The 16,631-nt window shown below is 48.0% G+C and overlaps 1 protein-coding gene across 2 annotated transcripts; it reads right to left on the reverse strand.

The window, feature by feature from the left end:
• Positions 1 to 209: 209 nt before the first annotated feature.
• hic1 (hypermethylated in cancer 1) lies at positions 210 to 9,382 on the reverse strand. 2 transcript variants are annotated; one of them, XM_029172101.3, is made up of 2 exons: positions 9,126 to 9,382; positions 210 to 3,340 (listed from the first exon to the last, which is right to left on the reverse strand). In XM_029172101.3, exon 2 carries the CDS (start codon positions 3,321 to 3,323, stop codon positions 1,155 to 1,157), a length of 2,169 nt encoding a protein of 722 aa, XP_029027934.1. In that variant the 5' UTR covers positions 3,324 to 3,340; positions 9,126 to 9,382; the 3' UTR covers positions 210 to 1,154. The 2 variants fall into 2 exon arrangements, with proteins under 2 accessions (XP_029027934.1, XP_029027933.1); XM_029172100.3 differs by lacking the exon at positions 9,126 to 9,382 and adding an exon at positions 7,486 to 8,291.
• Between the last annotated feature and the right edge of the window lie 7,249 nt (positions 9,383 to 16,631).

Here is a 16,631-nt window from a genome sequence, read left to right on the forward strand (position 1 = left end):
ATCAGCCGGCTGTGAATGGAGCAATCACCCCAAATGACAGATTCCTGTGTCATTAATTCTGACCCGGTCCCTTCAGCTGTGGATGTAAATATTACACACAGAGTCTGAGGCAACACCCATGCTTCGTTTACACCACGAGATGAAGCTGCACTCATCATGAGCGGGGGGGGGGTGGGGGGGGGGGGGGGGGGGGGGGGGGGGGGGGGGGGGGGGGGGATTAGTGTGTCATCAGTTGGGTATGCGCAATCATGTCCCAGTTATGAGATCACAGGGCTGTGCTCGCCGCGTCTCAATAACTCAATAACAAGCGAAAGCTAAAGGGTGAAAAATGCGAAGGAAGTTTTAGCTCAACAAGGGTTACAGGCTGAGTGCCGGCCTCATTAAGCTACCATTACTGTCACTTAGCATGAGCCTTCATCCACAACAAATATGTGTGGGAGTGGGTTTAAAAAGGAAAATGAAGCAGAGCAGACTTTACCGAAATGCTGAAGCAATTGCTTTTATCGCTCAGTCATTTCCTTTTGGAACTCGAGAAGTGGGAACATAATCGGAAGACGCTGGAGGGTGAGATACATGAATTGTCCAGTACCCCAAAAATGAACATTTTTAAAAATAAAGAAAAGGAAAAAAAATCCGAATACTTTAAAGTCCAGAAGTGATCATTTTGGCAAAGGTTCCACTCAGGGCTGGACCCAAACCCTGAATCTTGTGCTTTTACAGGTTTTAGTACACAGGTTTGGGGTTAGATTGCAACAGTTTCTCTTTGGGTTTCACTATGATACAAAAATAAATAAAAACTATTTCATTTTGGTTTTCAATTTGTCACTTTGGCTCAATGGCTGGAATTTCTTCTACGCTGTTTCTTTGCATACACTTGTACATAAACACTGTACATTTCTGAGCGAGTCCGAGTGTCTCTTGGTCACTGAATAGCACAGGTCCCCCGTGTGGAGGAGGAAGCATCGATACATTACATGTATAAGAAGGCACTTACAGTCCGCACATCTGGGTGTGCATTGGCAGACCACTTCCTTTTGGCCTGAGTCTGAGGTGCAGAGGAGATACTGCGTTGAGGTGGCTGGCTTCAGAATACTGCAAGTTGTGTGTGTGCTCAAACACCTACTGTTGGTCGCCATTCCTACAGCTGGTGTGCTTTAGCTGGGGGAGTAGCGGTCGATGGTGCGGGCGTCAGACAGGGCTTGTGGGGGCGGCGGCAAGGGTTGGCCCAGGACGTCTATCTTGCTGTGAGGGATGCCCAGGTGCTCTGAGGCCAGTTTGGACAGTGGGTAGAGGCTCTCCATGACCTTGTCGGCTACCAGTTGCTGCTGGGCTTGGATGAGGAGATCGTTGGCCTTCTCCTGCTTGAGCCCCAGGTGCTCCGCTGCATATTTGCTGAGGGGATAGATGCCCTCTGCGAAGTCCAGCTTTAGCTTTCCGTCCGCGCTCAGGCCCCCCGCGGTCCCGCTGCTGTTGTGCATCTTCATGTGGCTGATGAGATTGCGCTGTTGGGCGAACTTTCCCCCGCACACCTGACACTCGTAGGGCTTCTCCCCGGAATGGATGCGCATGTGCTCCGTGAGGCGGTACTGGCGGGTGAAGCGCATGCCGCAGGAGTCGCAGGCGAAGGGCTTGAGGCCCAGGTGGCTGCGCATGTGGCGCGTCATGGTGCCGCGCTGCGTGAACTTCTTGCCGCAGATGCTGCAGGGGTACGGCCGCGTCAGCCAGTGGGTCTTCTCATGCTGGCGCAGGGTGGCCGGGTCCTTGTAGGACTTGTCGCAGGTGGAGCAGCGGTAGGGTCGGATCATCTCGCCAATGCCTCCGGAGCCCAGGCCCTGGCCCGACTTGGTCTCCAGGTGGGACAGGCTGGTCAAGCTGCTGTAACCGTTTGTATTGGTGCTGTTGTTTTTGCTGTTGCTGTTATTGCTGTTTCCCATCTCTCCGCCGTACAGCTCCTCCTCTGTGTGCGTCTCCACGTGTGCGTTCAGCTGCTCGGAGCTCGGGAAGCCTTTGTCACAGGGAATGCAGACGTACAGATTGTCCCCGAAGCTCTCTGGCTCATACGGCAGGTGAAACCTCCCCATTGGTCCGGTCGGGGACGGGCGGCCTTCGCTGCTGCCTGTCTCCTCCGTGCCCGACCCGCTCTTGTCATCTACGCCTTCGCTTTCCTCCCCGGCCTTGTGATGATTGTGATGCTGCTCTCCGTTTTCACCCCCCTCCTCCTCATCCTCATCCTCTTCATCGTCTTCAGCTGTGTACGATATCGGTTCGTGTTTCACCCAGCGGTAGATGTTGCTTGCGTCTACCCCATCTGTAGGGGTGTCTGGGCTGGGGGGGCAAGGGTAGCGTTCTGTACCCTGGGAGCCTGAGCGGTGCAGATGGGGGAGGTGGGGGCCGAGAGGCTGGTTGAGATGTGAGAAAGGTGGAGGAGTTAGGGAGTTTCCTTGATCGGTGGACTCCATTTTTTCTGAGGGGAAAGTCCTTCCATTGGACTCCTGCATGGGACTCGTACGGCTGCTCAGAGTCCCGTCTCGCTCCTCTTCATTGTGAGCGTTCACCAGGTGGGACTGAGAGGGTGGAAGCTGAGAATGCGAGTTGGGGCTTTTCTTGGAGAGGTCAAGGCCATAGTTGGGGGAGCAGTTTCTCTCGGGGTGGGCTGAGCGACCCAGTTGGGCAGGCAGAGGTGGTGGCAGAGAGGGAAATATCGGGGGGCCCTGGGTGGAGGAGGGAGCATACAGCTCCCCAGTGTGGATGGCCATTCGATGGGGAACTAGCTCCTCTAGTGGCGTCACTCGGGGTTGGTGGCTATTTAAAATTCCTCCTGGAGGGCAGGGTTGAATGACAGGAGTGGAAATCCTATACCTGCTGCCATTCCCCGGACCCAAACTATTGGGCCCCATCTTTGGGTAGGGTAAAAAAGTGGGACCTGTGCGCGCTGGGTACTTGCCATTTCTTTTCAGCTTCTTTTTGCACAACGCCACTAAGTCAAGCAACTGAAGGTAGCTGGCTGCTGCCAAGACGGCAGCTAGATTGGGTTCAGTGGGAGAGGTGGGGTCTCCCTCGCTAAGGCGGCCGGTGTAGATGTAGTCCAGAATCACCCTGAAGACCCCTGGGCTCACCATCTCATGGTCAAGGTTGATGAGATTGTCATGGACCACCAACGACTTCAAGTAGAGGCTGCTGGCAGCCAGAATGTTCTTGTGAGCTCTGAAGAGGGCGTTCTGAACCACAATGATAACATCGCAGAGGAAGCCCTTGGTGCGCTGGCTATTGAGCTGCAGGAGGAGATCCCTAGCATGACTTGGCACTTCCATGGCATCCAGCATCGTCTTCAGTCCGCCACCTGCAACAACAGACAGCCTTAAAAAGTCATGCAGCAGTCGGGCGTTCAGTAACACAGTCGTTGTGCAACTGTCTACACCACAGTGATTACTGTTTATCGGTTTTGTAAAGGGAATCTGTGAAAAGTCATGATTTATGATTAGTTTAAGTGCTTAAAAAGTAAAATAAAATCATACATTTATATGATTTATATAAATATTATTATATGATACATTTCTGAACATTCAAACATCTTTATATTTAGACACAAATTTTGAGTCTAAATATCACATTTTAAATAAGCATAATTATATGTAATTTATAGATGTCCTTCAGTTTTCCATTCAACATTTCGCAGAAAGGAGAACTGCTGCATGGAAAGTGCACATGGAGGCCACGCTGTAAAAGTGAACTTTTGCTCAAAGGTGAGCGGCTGCAATGGTTTTCTCATTATCAGAAATTCAAGTCTACGCCTTCACTTCCTCTGCAGCGAGCGAAGGGAGAGAACGGGCTAAAGTCAGAGAGCCACACATCTATCTTTTGTAACTGCTGGCTTCCTGATAAAGTCTTCCAGAAGTGGCGTACAGAGTTTTTAAACAAAGCCAGGGATGAATGTTTCACAAGTATATGATGAACAGCAGGTATAAGGACACATCCAAAAAAAGATTGGCTTCTCGGCTCCCACTCTGCCCAGTCTTATAAGGAACACTGAGCAGCCTGGATGGAGCTCAGGGCTACGTGGTTCTACGATTCTGTGGAGTTCTGATACACACACACGCGCACACACACTCAAACATCAACACTAATTGTTCCATCAACCCTAAAATAAACCACATCAGCTGCATACATGAACCACCATGTATTGTTCAATCAGTGGCATCTGAGGATAGTTTACTTATGAGATTAAACGTCTCAAACTGTCCCTGAGGGGTTTGGTCTCACTGATGGGAAACAAGCATCTAAATAAATATCATGTCATCCGTCTGATCGCGGCCTTCCTGACACCAGCTCATTCACTTCTTGTTTATTCCATTCAGTGTCCACGCTCAGCATGAGAATGGGGAAGTAGGAATTTTTATTTAAAAAAAATGATACAATGGAATTCTGAACTAAATCGCATACGTCGTCTATTGTTCGCCAGGCTTAACGTGGGGTCAGTCCATGGTACATTCTAGCAGTGTATGTCTGTAAATGCATCTTCAGCATTTGGCCTAAAAAAGGGAAATGTCATGATTGATGAAGTGGAAAATTCAGAGTATGTGAAACTCATCTATAAATTTAAAGTTAAATATGTCTGTTAAATACAATATTTATATTATTTTATTTTGAAAGGTCCTGCCCCACTTGTGTATGACTTATAATTAGCATTTTCTTCTCAAACAGTGAAAATAAAAAAAAAAGACTCTGACTCAAAAGGCAGATATGGAAGGTTTATGCTACGTTTACACTCCATCATGTCCCCCAGTTGTCAACTAAAGTGTTTCCACTTCTGGTTTGTGTCTGGCTCTGATTCCTTAATGCTCGTATTTTACTATAAATTTCAGTGTCGGTCACATCAAACATGTTTAGAAACAAGTGCGATATGAGGAGCAGGCCAAGTATTTTCCATAACTGGGTGAACGTCTGCAGGTCCTCTGCATGAACGCTCGCTGAGCTGACTGTTTGCTGGTGAATGAGGGACGCACGGTGACACGTTGGGCTCTCGAGCACGCACGCACGCACACACACACATGCACGTCGTCATCTGCACGCGCTCTAACAGGGCTGCATTACACACAAACAGGGCAACAGCAGAAAACAATATCGCCGACACCCTCGTTCAGGACGATTCTACGGGTTAAGACATTCAAATCTACATTTGCTGCGTCCTTTTGCAGAATGTTTCTCAAGATTTCTACGCACCTGCGAAGGCCCTACAGACAGGCTGCAACAAACTATATTTGGTAACAACATGTGGTAACAGCTGTCAACTTTAGGTGTTACTTTCCCACCAACTATGAGAATCCTTCCCCCCTTGCGGTTATCAGAGTCGACCTCCTCAAGGGTCTGCTCTGTTAGAACCATGACAAGTTTAGAACCAGAGTCAAACATTAAATAACATCAAGTACATATAGACACCCTTCACTCTGTGGGACGGCATCAGAAAGCACAACAAACCTCCTATTTGGAACTGTACGTGACACAGAGCTTAAATTTATATTTTGCACGGGTCACCTAAGTTTACCTGACTCCTGGTCTGATGCAGGGCTGTTTTCATCTATGACCCCTCATCTTTCAACATGCAGGAAACGCTGATGCTTTACAGATAGTTTACAGCAATGGCGCCCATTTATATGAGATGCATGAGATTAATATTAACCATCCCTGAGTTTTGTCTGTTTTGTTGCGTTTGTGGATTTGGGTAGAGACTAAACTTCATACTTGCATAAACACTCCAACCATCTACTTCAAACCCTAAGCTGACATTTTATTTTATTTTTTTTACATTTCACTTTGCGGCCCATGTTCGTTGGGCTTCGTTTATTTTAGAGCCCATTTGATCGTTTTCGTACATGCGTTCTGTTCAATTTATGAGGCGACGCTGCAGCACGAAGTCAGCGTAAATTAGCCCGGAGATGCTGCAACGTACTTTTACATCACATTAAAGGCAGCAAATGAATTTTTATGTCATCTTTGTGACTCTCGCTGGGGAGATGCGCGTGTCACGTGCGTGAAATAGCACAGCGTGAGTTTACATTAAAGGCAGAGAGAAATGTGCACGACGGAGCGCACACATTAGGTGAAGGAGCTGAGTTTTCGTCAGGTCAGCAGAGATCGGGGAGGCGTAAGTTTCCTGTTTGAATGCTGAAGTTGCGCATCTAAAACAAGATCATATTGATAAAGTGCCCGCGGTCCAACGCGCATCTTTAAAATCTTAATAGAATCATTTTAACAGCATGTGATGCTGCGTGTGTTTATCAGGCTGGTGGATTGTAACGTGTCTTATTCGCATTAGAGTTATTCCTCTTGGGTGTTTAATGGAAAATTGCATTTGATTTTTTTAACGGTGTCACAGTGGGGCCTGTTTATTAACTGGCGAACTTCGCGTTTCGCAAGCGAAGCGCTAAGTTGGGAGCGAAGCGCAGACTCCGAGCGTCGCCTGAAGGGCCTGTCCCGCGTCTCTGATCTCCTCTAATCCGTTTTACGCCTCTTGTCCACGCTTTACGCATGTAAAACCGAATCACGAGTGGGTCCGTGGGTCCCGATGCGTTCACAGTGCGTCTCTATATCTGTGCCACACGCAGCCCTGAGTCTCCTGCAGAGGGAGAGCGCTCTGAGCCCACCGCCCTTCCATCACACAGCTGTTTCTTATAGCGGCTCTCCGCGTCTTCAGACCTGTCAGCGGCTCCCGGGCGCATCTCTTTAATACAGCTTCATACCGTGACGCAGAAAATTCTGAATGATTATTAAAAATCTCCACAAACCAGTCCTGTTCTATTTTTCCTTTATTACGTGAACACAGCGGTGACAAACCGTGGCACAATTTTATGATTTTGCAGCAACTATGCTCTTAATTCTATTACAGGAATATTATTACAGAACAAGCCTGTAACAGAAGCCAACGTTCCCCAGTGGGATCAATAAAGTATCTATCTGTATTTTGCTACTTTCAAATTAGAGTTTTAAAACGACAAAACTCAACACAGACATTTATATAATTAACAAAAATGCAAATATCCCCACTAAAACTGGAACATGTTAAAAGGGATATGTCCGAATGAAATCAGATGAAATTGTGCTTGCGCTTTGTATTTTTAAATCGTTTTCGCTGATTATTTCTGCGCATCTCTGCGCAAACGTAAATTCGTGGAGTCGTTTTAAATAAGTGGCGGCGTGGAGTTTTACAACTAAAATCACCGCTGCACACATGGTCTAATGTTTGACACCCACTCAAAACAAACGGTAAAAAATAAGCGCCGCCGCTCGTCGTTTTCCAAATTGTGGGTCCGTCCCCTGAATAGAAACGCGGGGCGAACGGCAGCACCGCGAGGAAAACTCTGCCGCGACGCGCTTACAAAAAGAAACCTTCTTGACAGCAGGCAACGCGCCGTCGGACGAACGAGAAGCCCGACGTGTCATCGCTGCCCGCGGTCTTGCTTGGATGCGTGACCGCGCGTCAGCTCTTACCTGCATGCCCGATGTCTTCTGCCATCCGATCTAAGTCTCCCTTAATGATCATCTCGGCAGAATCTAGGAGTCATATCTGACGTTTCAGCTTTGAACTGCCAGCCTCCAAAACCCGTGCCAGTTTTCCGAACACGTCTGCCAGCTCTTTTTTTACGATTATTAATTGATATGAATTTCTTGTCGCTCCTTAGGTCCGTCCTCCCACCCACTTTCCTCTCTCCCCCACCTTCTTTTTCTGTCTTTCTGCCCCTCCTCTGCCCTCTTTCTCGTCTCCTCCTGTAAAAAAAAAAATACGTGCTCGGACCAACATCAGTTTCCTAATTTTTTTCTAGCAATTTCCTTAGCTATTTTTGAATCGGTGCAATAAGGCGCACCGGGATGATAATGGAGCCTCTATGCGCCTTAAGTGTTTTAGCGCCCCGTGTGATGTCAGTCTATAATAAAACTAAAAGGTAACAGCGAGGGCAGGAACTTCAAGTGACCCTGACTTGAACTTCTCAACACATCGTCTTAAAGAGACAGGCGGCGGTTGTATACGTAGCTACATATGCACCACGTATTTCTCAGACCTGCGGCTTTGGGGAAGACTGGTAGGGAACAAACGACCTTAAACGCCTCCATATACCACAATAATAAATAGAAATTTGATTTGCGCCACGGTTCCTGTTTGCGTCTTTTGAGTCATTTCGAAAATCTGTTTACAGTTGAGCGTTTCTAACTCAGTAAAGCCAATAAAGCTGCTCAGTGACGGTTTCTTTGTCCTTCTCTGCAGACCTCCCCCTAAGAAGATACGTAGGCCCTTTAGCTTCACTTAGAGAGAACAATTAGCTAAGTGGAAACTAAAGGGAGATTCGATGAACCACTTTAAACACTTCAAAACGCCCCGTTCCCCCCTTCTCTCCCCCTTCTCACATTTCCCCCTCCCCGCCTGCCTCCCCTCTCTCTCTTCCCCTCTCTCGCTCTCTCCGAGGAGGTAAAACACCTGCTGTGCAATAAACGCTACAACCCCTCACCTGGACGACTGCAATATTACAAACTCTAAATGAATGCTCCTTAAAAAAAGTGGCAACTTGGACCTTTGTGTGGTTACATTTCAAAAATACCCGCCTGTTACAACACATTTGCCCCTGAGGTGATTTATGTCATAATATTATTATGATAATTCACAAACGCAGCTGTGTTGTATCGCAAACGCAGACACTGTTACTGAAACGACAATTTTACCCTCTTCTTTATTAGCTAGTGAATTAAAGGATTAATATTTTTATTTTATGTTTTCAGTGTTAGTTCCGTTAAATTTTGTTAAATTGTCTTATTTCTTATATGTCTCGTTATTATCTCTTGTTTAAAGCTAAACTATTTTAAAAATATAAAACATCCGGAAACTAAAAAGCAAGAAGTCTCATGTGTGTTTAAGTTACTATAAATGTATTAACAGGCCCAAGTGATTAAGATGCTCAGTTTATCTGAGAACAAACTACACGTGAGAGCGGCCCAAAACGAAAGGAGTCTAGAAACCGCTCTCATGTTTGAGGATACGCGTCAGTGTCAGTCCTCCAAAAGCGGCTCATCCCGCCGCGGCGTGGGTTCGTCCGGCTTCGTGGATGGACCTCTGTCTCTCTGCCGGACCGTGATCTTACCTCGGACTCATGTCTGGCGTTCTCTCCTCTGCGGCATTCCCTCATTAAGTTCCGCAGTCTCTCCCCGAGTCCAGCTCCGTCTCTCTGTCTCTCTCTCTCCTTCTGTCTTGCGTCTTCCGCGTAAATTTGCACCGCCCGCGTCCTCTTCCCTTACTGTGCCCGTCTCCCGGGTTGTCTCTTCTTTTCGCCCGCTTCCACACACTGAATTTCTCACGTGTTAACAGCACTCACACTTGAGCCCGCGTTGGGGTCCGGTCGGACCGTAAAACCTGCCGGCGGAGACTTTACGCGCACAGCGACACCACACGGTCGCGAGTCCCACTGGCCTAAACGGGGAGGACCTGCGGCTCCGTGACCGTGGAAGCTGTGACCGTGTGATGTGGGAGAACACTGGGAAATTGTGCGAACTAATTAGGTTTCTCAATGAATTAACGAAACCTAAACAGAACCTGCGCAAAGAACCGAGACAGGCCATGAAACGTTTGGTGACAAAGCTTCATGTTCACAATAAAACGTGCACTGGCATATATTCACTTAATTAAAAGTAGCAATGGGGTTAAAAGCAAGACAACAAACTGGCACATTAACAATAAACAATATTTTTATGTTTATTAAATTTCGTTCACATGCATCTGGTCCCTGAAGTGGAAAACCAGAGCTATGTTAGTAAAATTACCTACGTGCTCATAACACGGACTCGTTTAGATATGATATTATTGGATTATAATTACTGGTCATGGGTACCACTTTAATCAGCCGTAACTATTATGGTCTGGCTGGCATTACACTCTGCTTGGGAGTTTAGGGTGTTCAGTGTTAGGACTTAATCTTGACAGCCAATTTCAAAAACTAAGTTTGGCAAATAAATAACATGACATTTGCCTGAAAGGTAGAACAGACGAAAAACTAAAAATACTTGAATGACACTAATAACAAGTTATTATTAGTAGTATATAGGTGTTAGTTTGTCCACATTCCTTCTGTGGACAATACTTGCCTTGTAATAACCTAAATATGACATAAAAACTAGAGAGGTTCTGAAGTATCCAGCTCCAAAAATGCCAAATCTGCACGTTGACACAGGTCAGGAGTGAGACTGGTTGTAACTTATATTTAACCTTCTTTATTTCCCAGGCCCAGAGTGGTTTGATCAGCCTCGGCGCATCGAGTTTTCACCAACGGGCCGTCTGCGTCGCGGTGAAAGCAGCAGCCAGGCCGAGGGCCGCTCCCGTTTGTTTTGATCACTAAAGCAGCTGACTTGGCCGCTCTCCCTCCTGTCATCGTCCCAGTTCAAGGTGCTGGTGTGACTGGAGCGCCCGCGGCCACCTCCAGTGACAGCGCGGTGGCGTGGAGGAAGGTATTGTCTCTCACTTCCACGTTCTCCGATGAACTGATGATGACCTGGCAGACAGAGGCAGGTAGCGCGTCGCACCAGAATAGACGCCTTCTCTGTCGAGGATGTGACAGCATGTTTCAATTCATGCTCCAAAATAGTTGTTTCCACCAAAGGAAGCACACAGTGCTGCTTTTCTTTTATTGGACTCGATTTTTTCCTTTTTTTGCTTTACAAAACTTTAGTTTGCTGTTTTCAGATGTATCACTTGCGTCTCAAATATTCATAAACTGGTTTACATGCATAAGTGATTATAGACCAATAATTATATACATTTTATTGGCAATAACTGCACATATACTTGTTTAATGTATTCATACTTTACTTCCTACTATTATTATAAAACCCAGCAGGATGCAAAGCAATAAGTCAGGTAAAACTGCAATCGAGGATATAAAGTGTGCACATAAAATCCACCAGTCATTTGTTATGATTAAAGTCATTATGTTGGTAATGCATTGGTGTTTAGATTCCAATAATATCATGTTTATTAATGTTCAAGTGAAGCGTTCTGCGTACGTTGTATTTTTTCTTAATGTAACAATTTGAATACACATTTCACTTCTAAATGGCCGCATCATAAAATAAGGACGTGATCATTTCTCCCATCGCTTGTAAACGACCTAACATGTTGCTTAAGTGCATCAGCAAAGAAATTGGACTGTTTACTGAAACAGCATTACTTCCCAAGCCTTTCTGGCCTCCCAGGGGCCGCGGGTCGAAGCCAGAATGTAAACAGTAAACTATAAAATCATCATAATCAATAAAAGACCAATACTCAGGCCACAGTGGATCGCCACAATAATAAGTAATGAGGGAGTGCAGCCATGCGTGGCGGCTTGTTCTCCTCATGAGGACCAGACCCACTGATATGTTAACTGATTTAAAACAAACAGGAGTTTGATATCAGCGTCCATGTGACCTCCAGTGTGACACTGAAGTTGCCTAATTTCTGTTTCTTTGTGTGTCTCTGGCTGTAGCTGCTGTCTTCCCAGACGGACTCTTATCTCTCTAATCAATCAGCCCCCAGAGGCCCGCGGCTGGACGTTTCACTCCGGTCTGTCCAAACACAATTTAACATACCGTAATCTGGCGCGCGGCAAACCTGAAACGCTGAACTTCTAATGAACTGGAAACGCCTCCGATCTGGAAGCGAGGACTCGGCCCGAGTGCAGGCCGCCTGCCCGGAGGCCGACGCCGGGCGAGGACGCGAGGCCGCAGATAAGGCCTCGTGAGGGGCTCCGCCCCCCAGCGGCCCCTCACCCTCTAAATCACACACCTTTCCCACCGTCCCTCCGAGTGGGAGCGCTGGCGGCGTCCACGTGTGACGTATATCATGCAGGAGCTTGGCTGACACCGACATGACAGGGGGGGGGGGGGGGCTCAGGTTAGCTCATGAATGATGAATGCCTGCAGTCATTGCTCCATCTCTGGCCGGCTGAGGCCGAATACAGCTGGACATTAGACAGGACGGTCCAAAACACCTTGAAACAGACCATGTGAATGTAATGTCCCACACTCCTCATAATGACTCACACAAGGCCCTCTCCTCTCCTCTCCTCTCCTCTCCTCTCCTCTCCTCTCCTCTCCTCTCCTCTCCTCTCCTCTCCTCTCCTCTCCTCTCCTCTCCTCTCCTCTCCTCTCCTCTCCTCTCCTCTCCTCTCCTCTCCCCTCCCCTCCCCTCCCCTCCCCTCCTCCATCTTGCCCTCCGCCCATCAATCACCCCTCTCCTCTCCTCTCTCCTGCTTCTATTCCAGCGGACACGGCCACACATATCTCCAGATGCTGGCTGTGGCCGCCCCGCCATACCAGACACACCCCCATCCAGCGTCGGATTCCACCAGAAATTGAACGGTAGGCTCAACATTTACACACAGGCCTCCCCTAATTCATTGTAATGAGCGGCTTAACGACAGCTTTAGAGCGCATGGCCTGCGAGGCGTGTCATTTAAATGAGCAGCGCCGTTGTGTGCGTTCGCTCGCTATTCTAGTTCGCCCATCTGCTGGTGACGGCCAATTATCATGCTATGATAATCGTGCCATGATTAGAGCCAGAGCCGTATTTTTCTCCTTAATGCAGCAGCTATGAACACAGAACGATTTCTGGTTTTGAAAACGCTCATGAAAACACATTTTATTCCCCAAACATTTTTGGCTCCACGGCACATTCCAATATTGCACCACATTTGAAATTGAAACACATTTGTCTACCTGAATCTGTAAAGGTTGTGTTTTTCAGCGGGTGCAACTCTCAGGCCCAGACGGCTGAAGGCACCGGAGGATTGCAGCTCTGCAGTTTGCCTGCTCTTAGCTCAGTCTGAGCGAGAAGCAGAGTGAAGAGATGGCAGAAAGCGAGCCTTCGATCACATCACCATCCACTTTGATTCTTTGATTGGCCTCGAATCCTCTGAGGGTTCCGGTGGCTCAGTCGTGCCACACCCGTCCCAGCGTGGGCATGGACGGGGGGGGGGGGCTTTGTCTTCTGCGCCCCCGTTCCGACCCTCCTCCTTTTCTCTCCTTCTCCTCTCCCCTCGCTAAAATCTCTTTTCCGGCTCGATCCTGCTGAAAACCATATGGTGTGCGTGACATCATCAGGGCAGGAAGCAGGGAGAGGGGAACGGTGGAGCAGAAGAGAGGCTGCCTTGCCAGGTCTCGGCGGTGATGTCAGCAAAAAGGCACTCTGGGAGGCCACTTGGGGGGCGAGAGCACAGCAGGTTGGTTTTTTTTTTTTAAGAATTCACTCCCACCTGCACAATCAGGGGCTGGAAGGCCATGTGCACCTTGAAGGAAACCCTGATGTCATTTGTTAAGTTGTCAGATCGCTGACTGCTGCCTAGAGGGCCTTCGCGTCCCGCTCTCTCCAAACATCTCCCATCACAGTGATTTCAGTGAGAGTCTGGGCCCTCGTCAGATGTACTGGCTCCATCCTGTGATGCAAATAACTTCTGCAGCTCATCTGTCTACCTCTTCCTTTAAGTCACTGGCAATCTCAATCTGCTCACCAGGCTTTATATCTTTCAAGCACCCCCCTCCTCCTCCTCCCACTCCCCCTTTGTTCTCTGGGTGAACTCTCGGGCTTTGTTGTGAGATTCTGGTCTCCATACCATCAGCAGAGAGCCATCCAAGTCCTGCACATGAACACTCACACACGCGCAGTCACCCTCGCACACAGTCAGCATCTCCCTCCATCGCGCACACAAGCACGCGTGCATTAAAATACCCCTTCGCTTCTGATTAATGGCAGAGTTGGGGAATGCGCCAGGACGGGGGGGTGGGGGTGGGGGGGTTCTAGCTGCAGCTGGGGTTTTGGAGCCAACCTCTGCACCCCCTCACTGCGCTGCCCCCTTTTCCCTTTCTGGCTCCCCCAGGGACACGCGCCTTGGACAGGCCCCAGGATCCAGGATCCAGGAGTCAGAACCAGGCTGAGGGGGAGAAACGGGGGAAACAGGAGAGAAGGAAGGCCATCACAAAAGGAAAGGAAGGGCAGAACAGAGCAGCGCTAATACTGAAGCCTTGTCCGGCAGCACCTCCACAAACAGCACGGAGCAGAGATGCTGCTCGTGGCGTTAGAGGCAACGCGGGGACTGACACCTGTACGTGGAGCGTTTAAAGCAGCTTGTCTGACCTCTGGATGCCGTCGCTCCGCAGGCTCTTCAGTTTCCCGCACCTACTCAGCGACTGACTGTCAACTGAAGGAACACGTTACAGGCGCCAGGTTGTGTTTCAAGCAGGATTTGTCTGGAAAACCTCACAATACGTTTAACAATTCTGAAAAATATTACATGTTGTCTCATGTTTTTCTTGAAGTGCCCACAGAAACATAAGCGTCATCTTAGCCATTAGCAGTCAGTCACAAACCTTGGCCCGTTGTACAGCACAGAGTCTATTATGTATTTTTAAATATGTGCGCTTGAGAAACGTGGCACAAACAAAGAAAGGATCACTTTACAGAACAACACAGTCTGTTGTCTAATGACGCTGCAGAAAGTAAAAACAGAACCTCTTCTGCCGCCTCGCTCCGCATTTGCATGGAATGTAGAAGTGGGTGGATGAACTTCAGGGAACACACATCAGAACATCTGAAGCCGCACACAGTGAAGCCGGTTTGATTCCTGCAGAGGAGGAAATCACACACGCGGCTGGTCTTTCGCGGCTGGAGGACGCGTCTCCTCCTGGACCTGCAGCCGTGACCCGGCTCCACGCACTCACGATGCGTGAGTTTGGACCCAAAGCGTGCGCCGCTCGCCGCCCGTGCGCATCTGAGGCCCGGTCTATTTCCCCCTTTCCCCGCTATTCTCAGTGTTTTATGGGCTGTGTGCTGCGGCGCCGTGACCTCCCTCTCACCCCGGTGCCACCCAGCCAGTGCAGGATTCGGGCTGCGTGGCCCCTGCCCAAACCCCACAGCACCACATCTGCAATCCATAAACGCCAGCCACTCTTGCTCTCCTACTCGCTCGCCCACACCACCTCAGACTCTCTCTCTCTCTCTCTCCCTCTAGCTTTTTAGTACAATTTCCAGATTCTCTTCATCCCCTTTATATTCCACTGACTGCTTCCTCCCGCCGCCTCGACCGGTTCTCCTCTTATCGCTCACTCCCTCGCTGCCCCGTCTCTCTCCTTCCGCTTCTTCATCCACATCCAACAGAAAAATCTCTCAGCCATTATATCTTCGGTGGGAGCCAACTAAGTGTGGTGGCAGTGAACTAAGAACCGCAAGAAATTCCTGATCCAAACAGCACTAAGTCACCAGCGTTCACGTCCTGTGACGGCGGCGGCCCGTGCCAAACACACACTTCACTTATGGGCTCACCACGTCGCAGCTAAATGTTTATCTGTTTCAAATTGATAGTGTCAGGGAAATAATGCAGCGCACGCATCGAAACGCGGCCCCATTTTTGTCCATGTGTTACTTTAAGAGCGTTTTCCATCTTGGGGGTAATGAATTTTCCCCTCCCCTCGCGGTGAACTCCTGGCCAGTGGAGCACACAACAAGATGTGTTCAACACATCACTGTAGCTGTGCCCATGCCTAATGCATGTGAAAAAAAAGAAGCAAATTAAGTGTTGCCACAAAACTGTCCAGAGCTCCCAGTTCCCCCCCCCCGATCACACACACACACACACACACACACACACACACACACACACACACACACACACACACACACACACACACACACACACACACACACACGGGTAATAGAGACATTTGTCTTTTGCAATTGTATTATCTTTTTTCTTCTACTTTTCCCCTGTAATCATATAAAAATGCAGCGAGTGAACTTTTGCTCCCCTTCGTTTCTTGGATCGCGTTTTCCTCTCCATCCCAAAGTCTTCACCTTCTGGTTTCCCAGACATATTGGCATGCCTCAGTGGTGCAGTCCCAACAGAGCCCACAAATGAATCATGTTGCAGCAAAGCATGCAAGAGCTTAGTTTTATGATAAATATTGTAATACATAAATCAGAGAAGAAGCAAAGAATGGGGCAGGGAAGAGCATCAGCTTGAGTTTGAAAACAAGAGAGGTCATGATTGGAGTCTGTGTGTGTGTTGACTAAAGCTGAAAGGATGGTTCGGATCAGGGCAAGACCACCATGGAGAGACTAAAGGCAGGATGTTTGTGTCCATGTGTGTATATATACTGCCAATAGGCAACAAAGTGCTATCAAAATGACTTCTTGTAGATGTTTGTACAACTTTAATCAGATCACTTAAAAATGACACAAGTAAATTATATGGTTTGGTGAACTGGGAACTGTTCAGAACAGTTCTCATTGGTGTCTTATGGCTGAATTTGATTGTGCATTGTTTTATTTTGCCTTGAATTGGTCCATACATTGACAATTAACTGGACCTCACAACTACTATTTCTTGAAGTTTAGAGTCATGTTAAGCGTAAAAGATTATGTGCATAAATAAATCCAACAGTTGCCATTGTCCAGATCTAAAGATCATAAGTCATTCGCTGAGATTATAGCACTTTTTTGCCAAACAAGTACAACGTGGGAGTCCTTTCTACATGATTAAAGTTACTCTAATATCACAAACATTATCTACAATACCATTTCTTTTGCCAAGTTACATTTTTAAGTGGCTGCAGGCTTTGAGCCACAT

This window comes from Betta splendens, chromosome 13, assembly GCF_900634795.4.
Source record: "Betta splendens chromosome 13, fBetSpl5.4, whole genome shotgun sequence".
In the NCBI taxonomy this organism is placed as follows: Eukaryota; Metazoa; Chordata; class Actinopteri; order Anabantiformes; family Osphronemidae; genus Betta; species Betta splendens.

What these genes read in the sequence shown, in the direction of transcription:
- hic1 (XM_029172100.3), bottom strand. Translation starts at nt 7,537, where the DNA reads ATGATCATTAAGGGAGACTTAGATCGGATGGCAGAAGACATCGGGCAT. An exon ending in AGAAGACATCGGGCATGCAG is followed by an intron (nt 3,341 to 7,485) that starts GTAAGAGCTGAC and finishes CTGTTGTTGCAG; the next exon opens with GTGGCGGACTGAAGACGATG.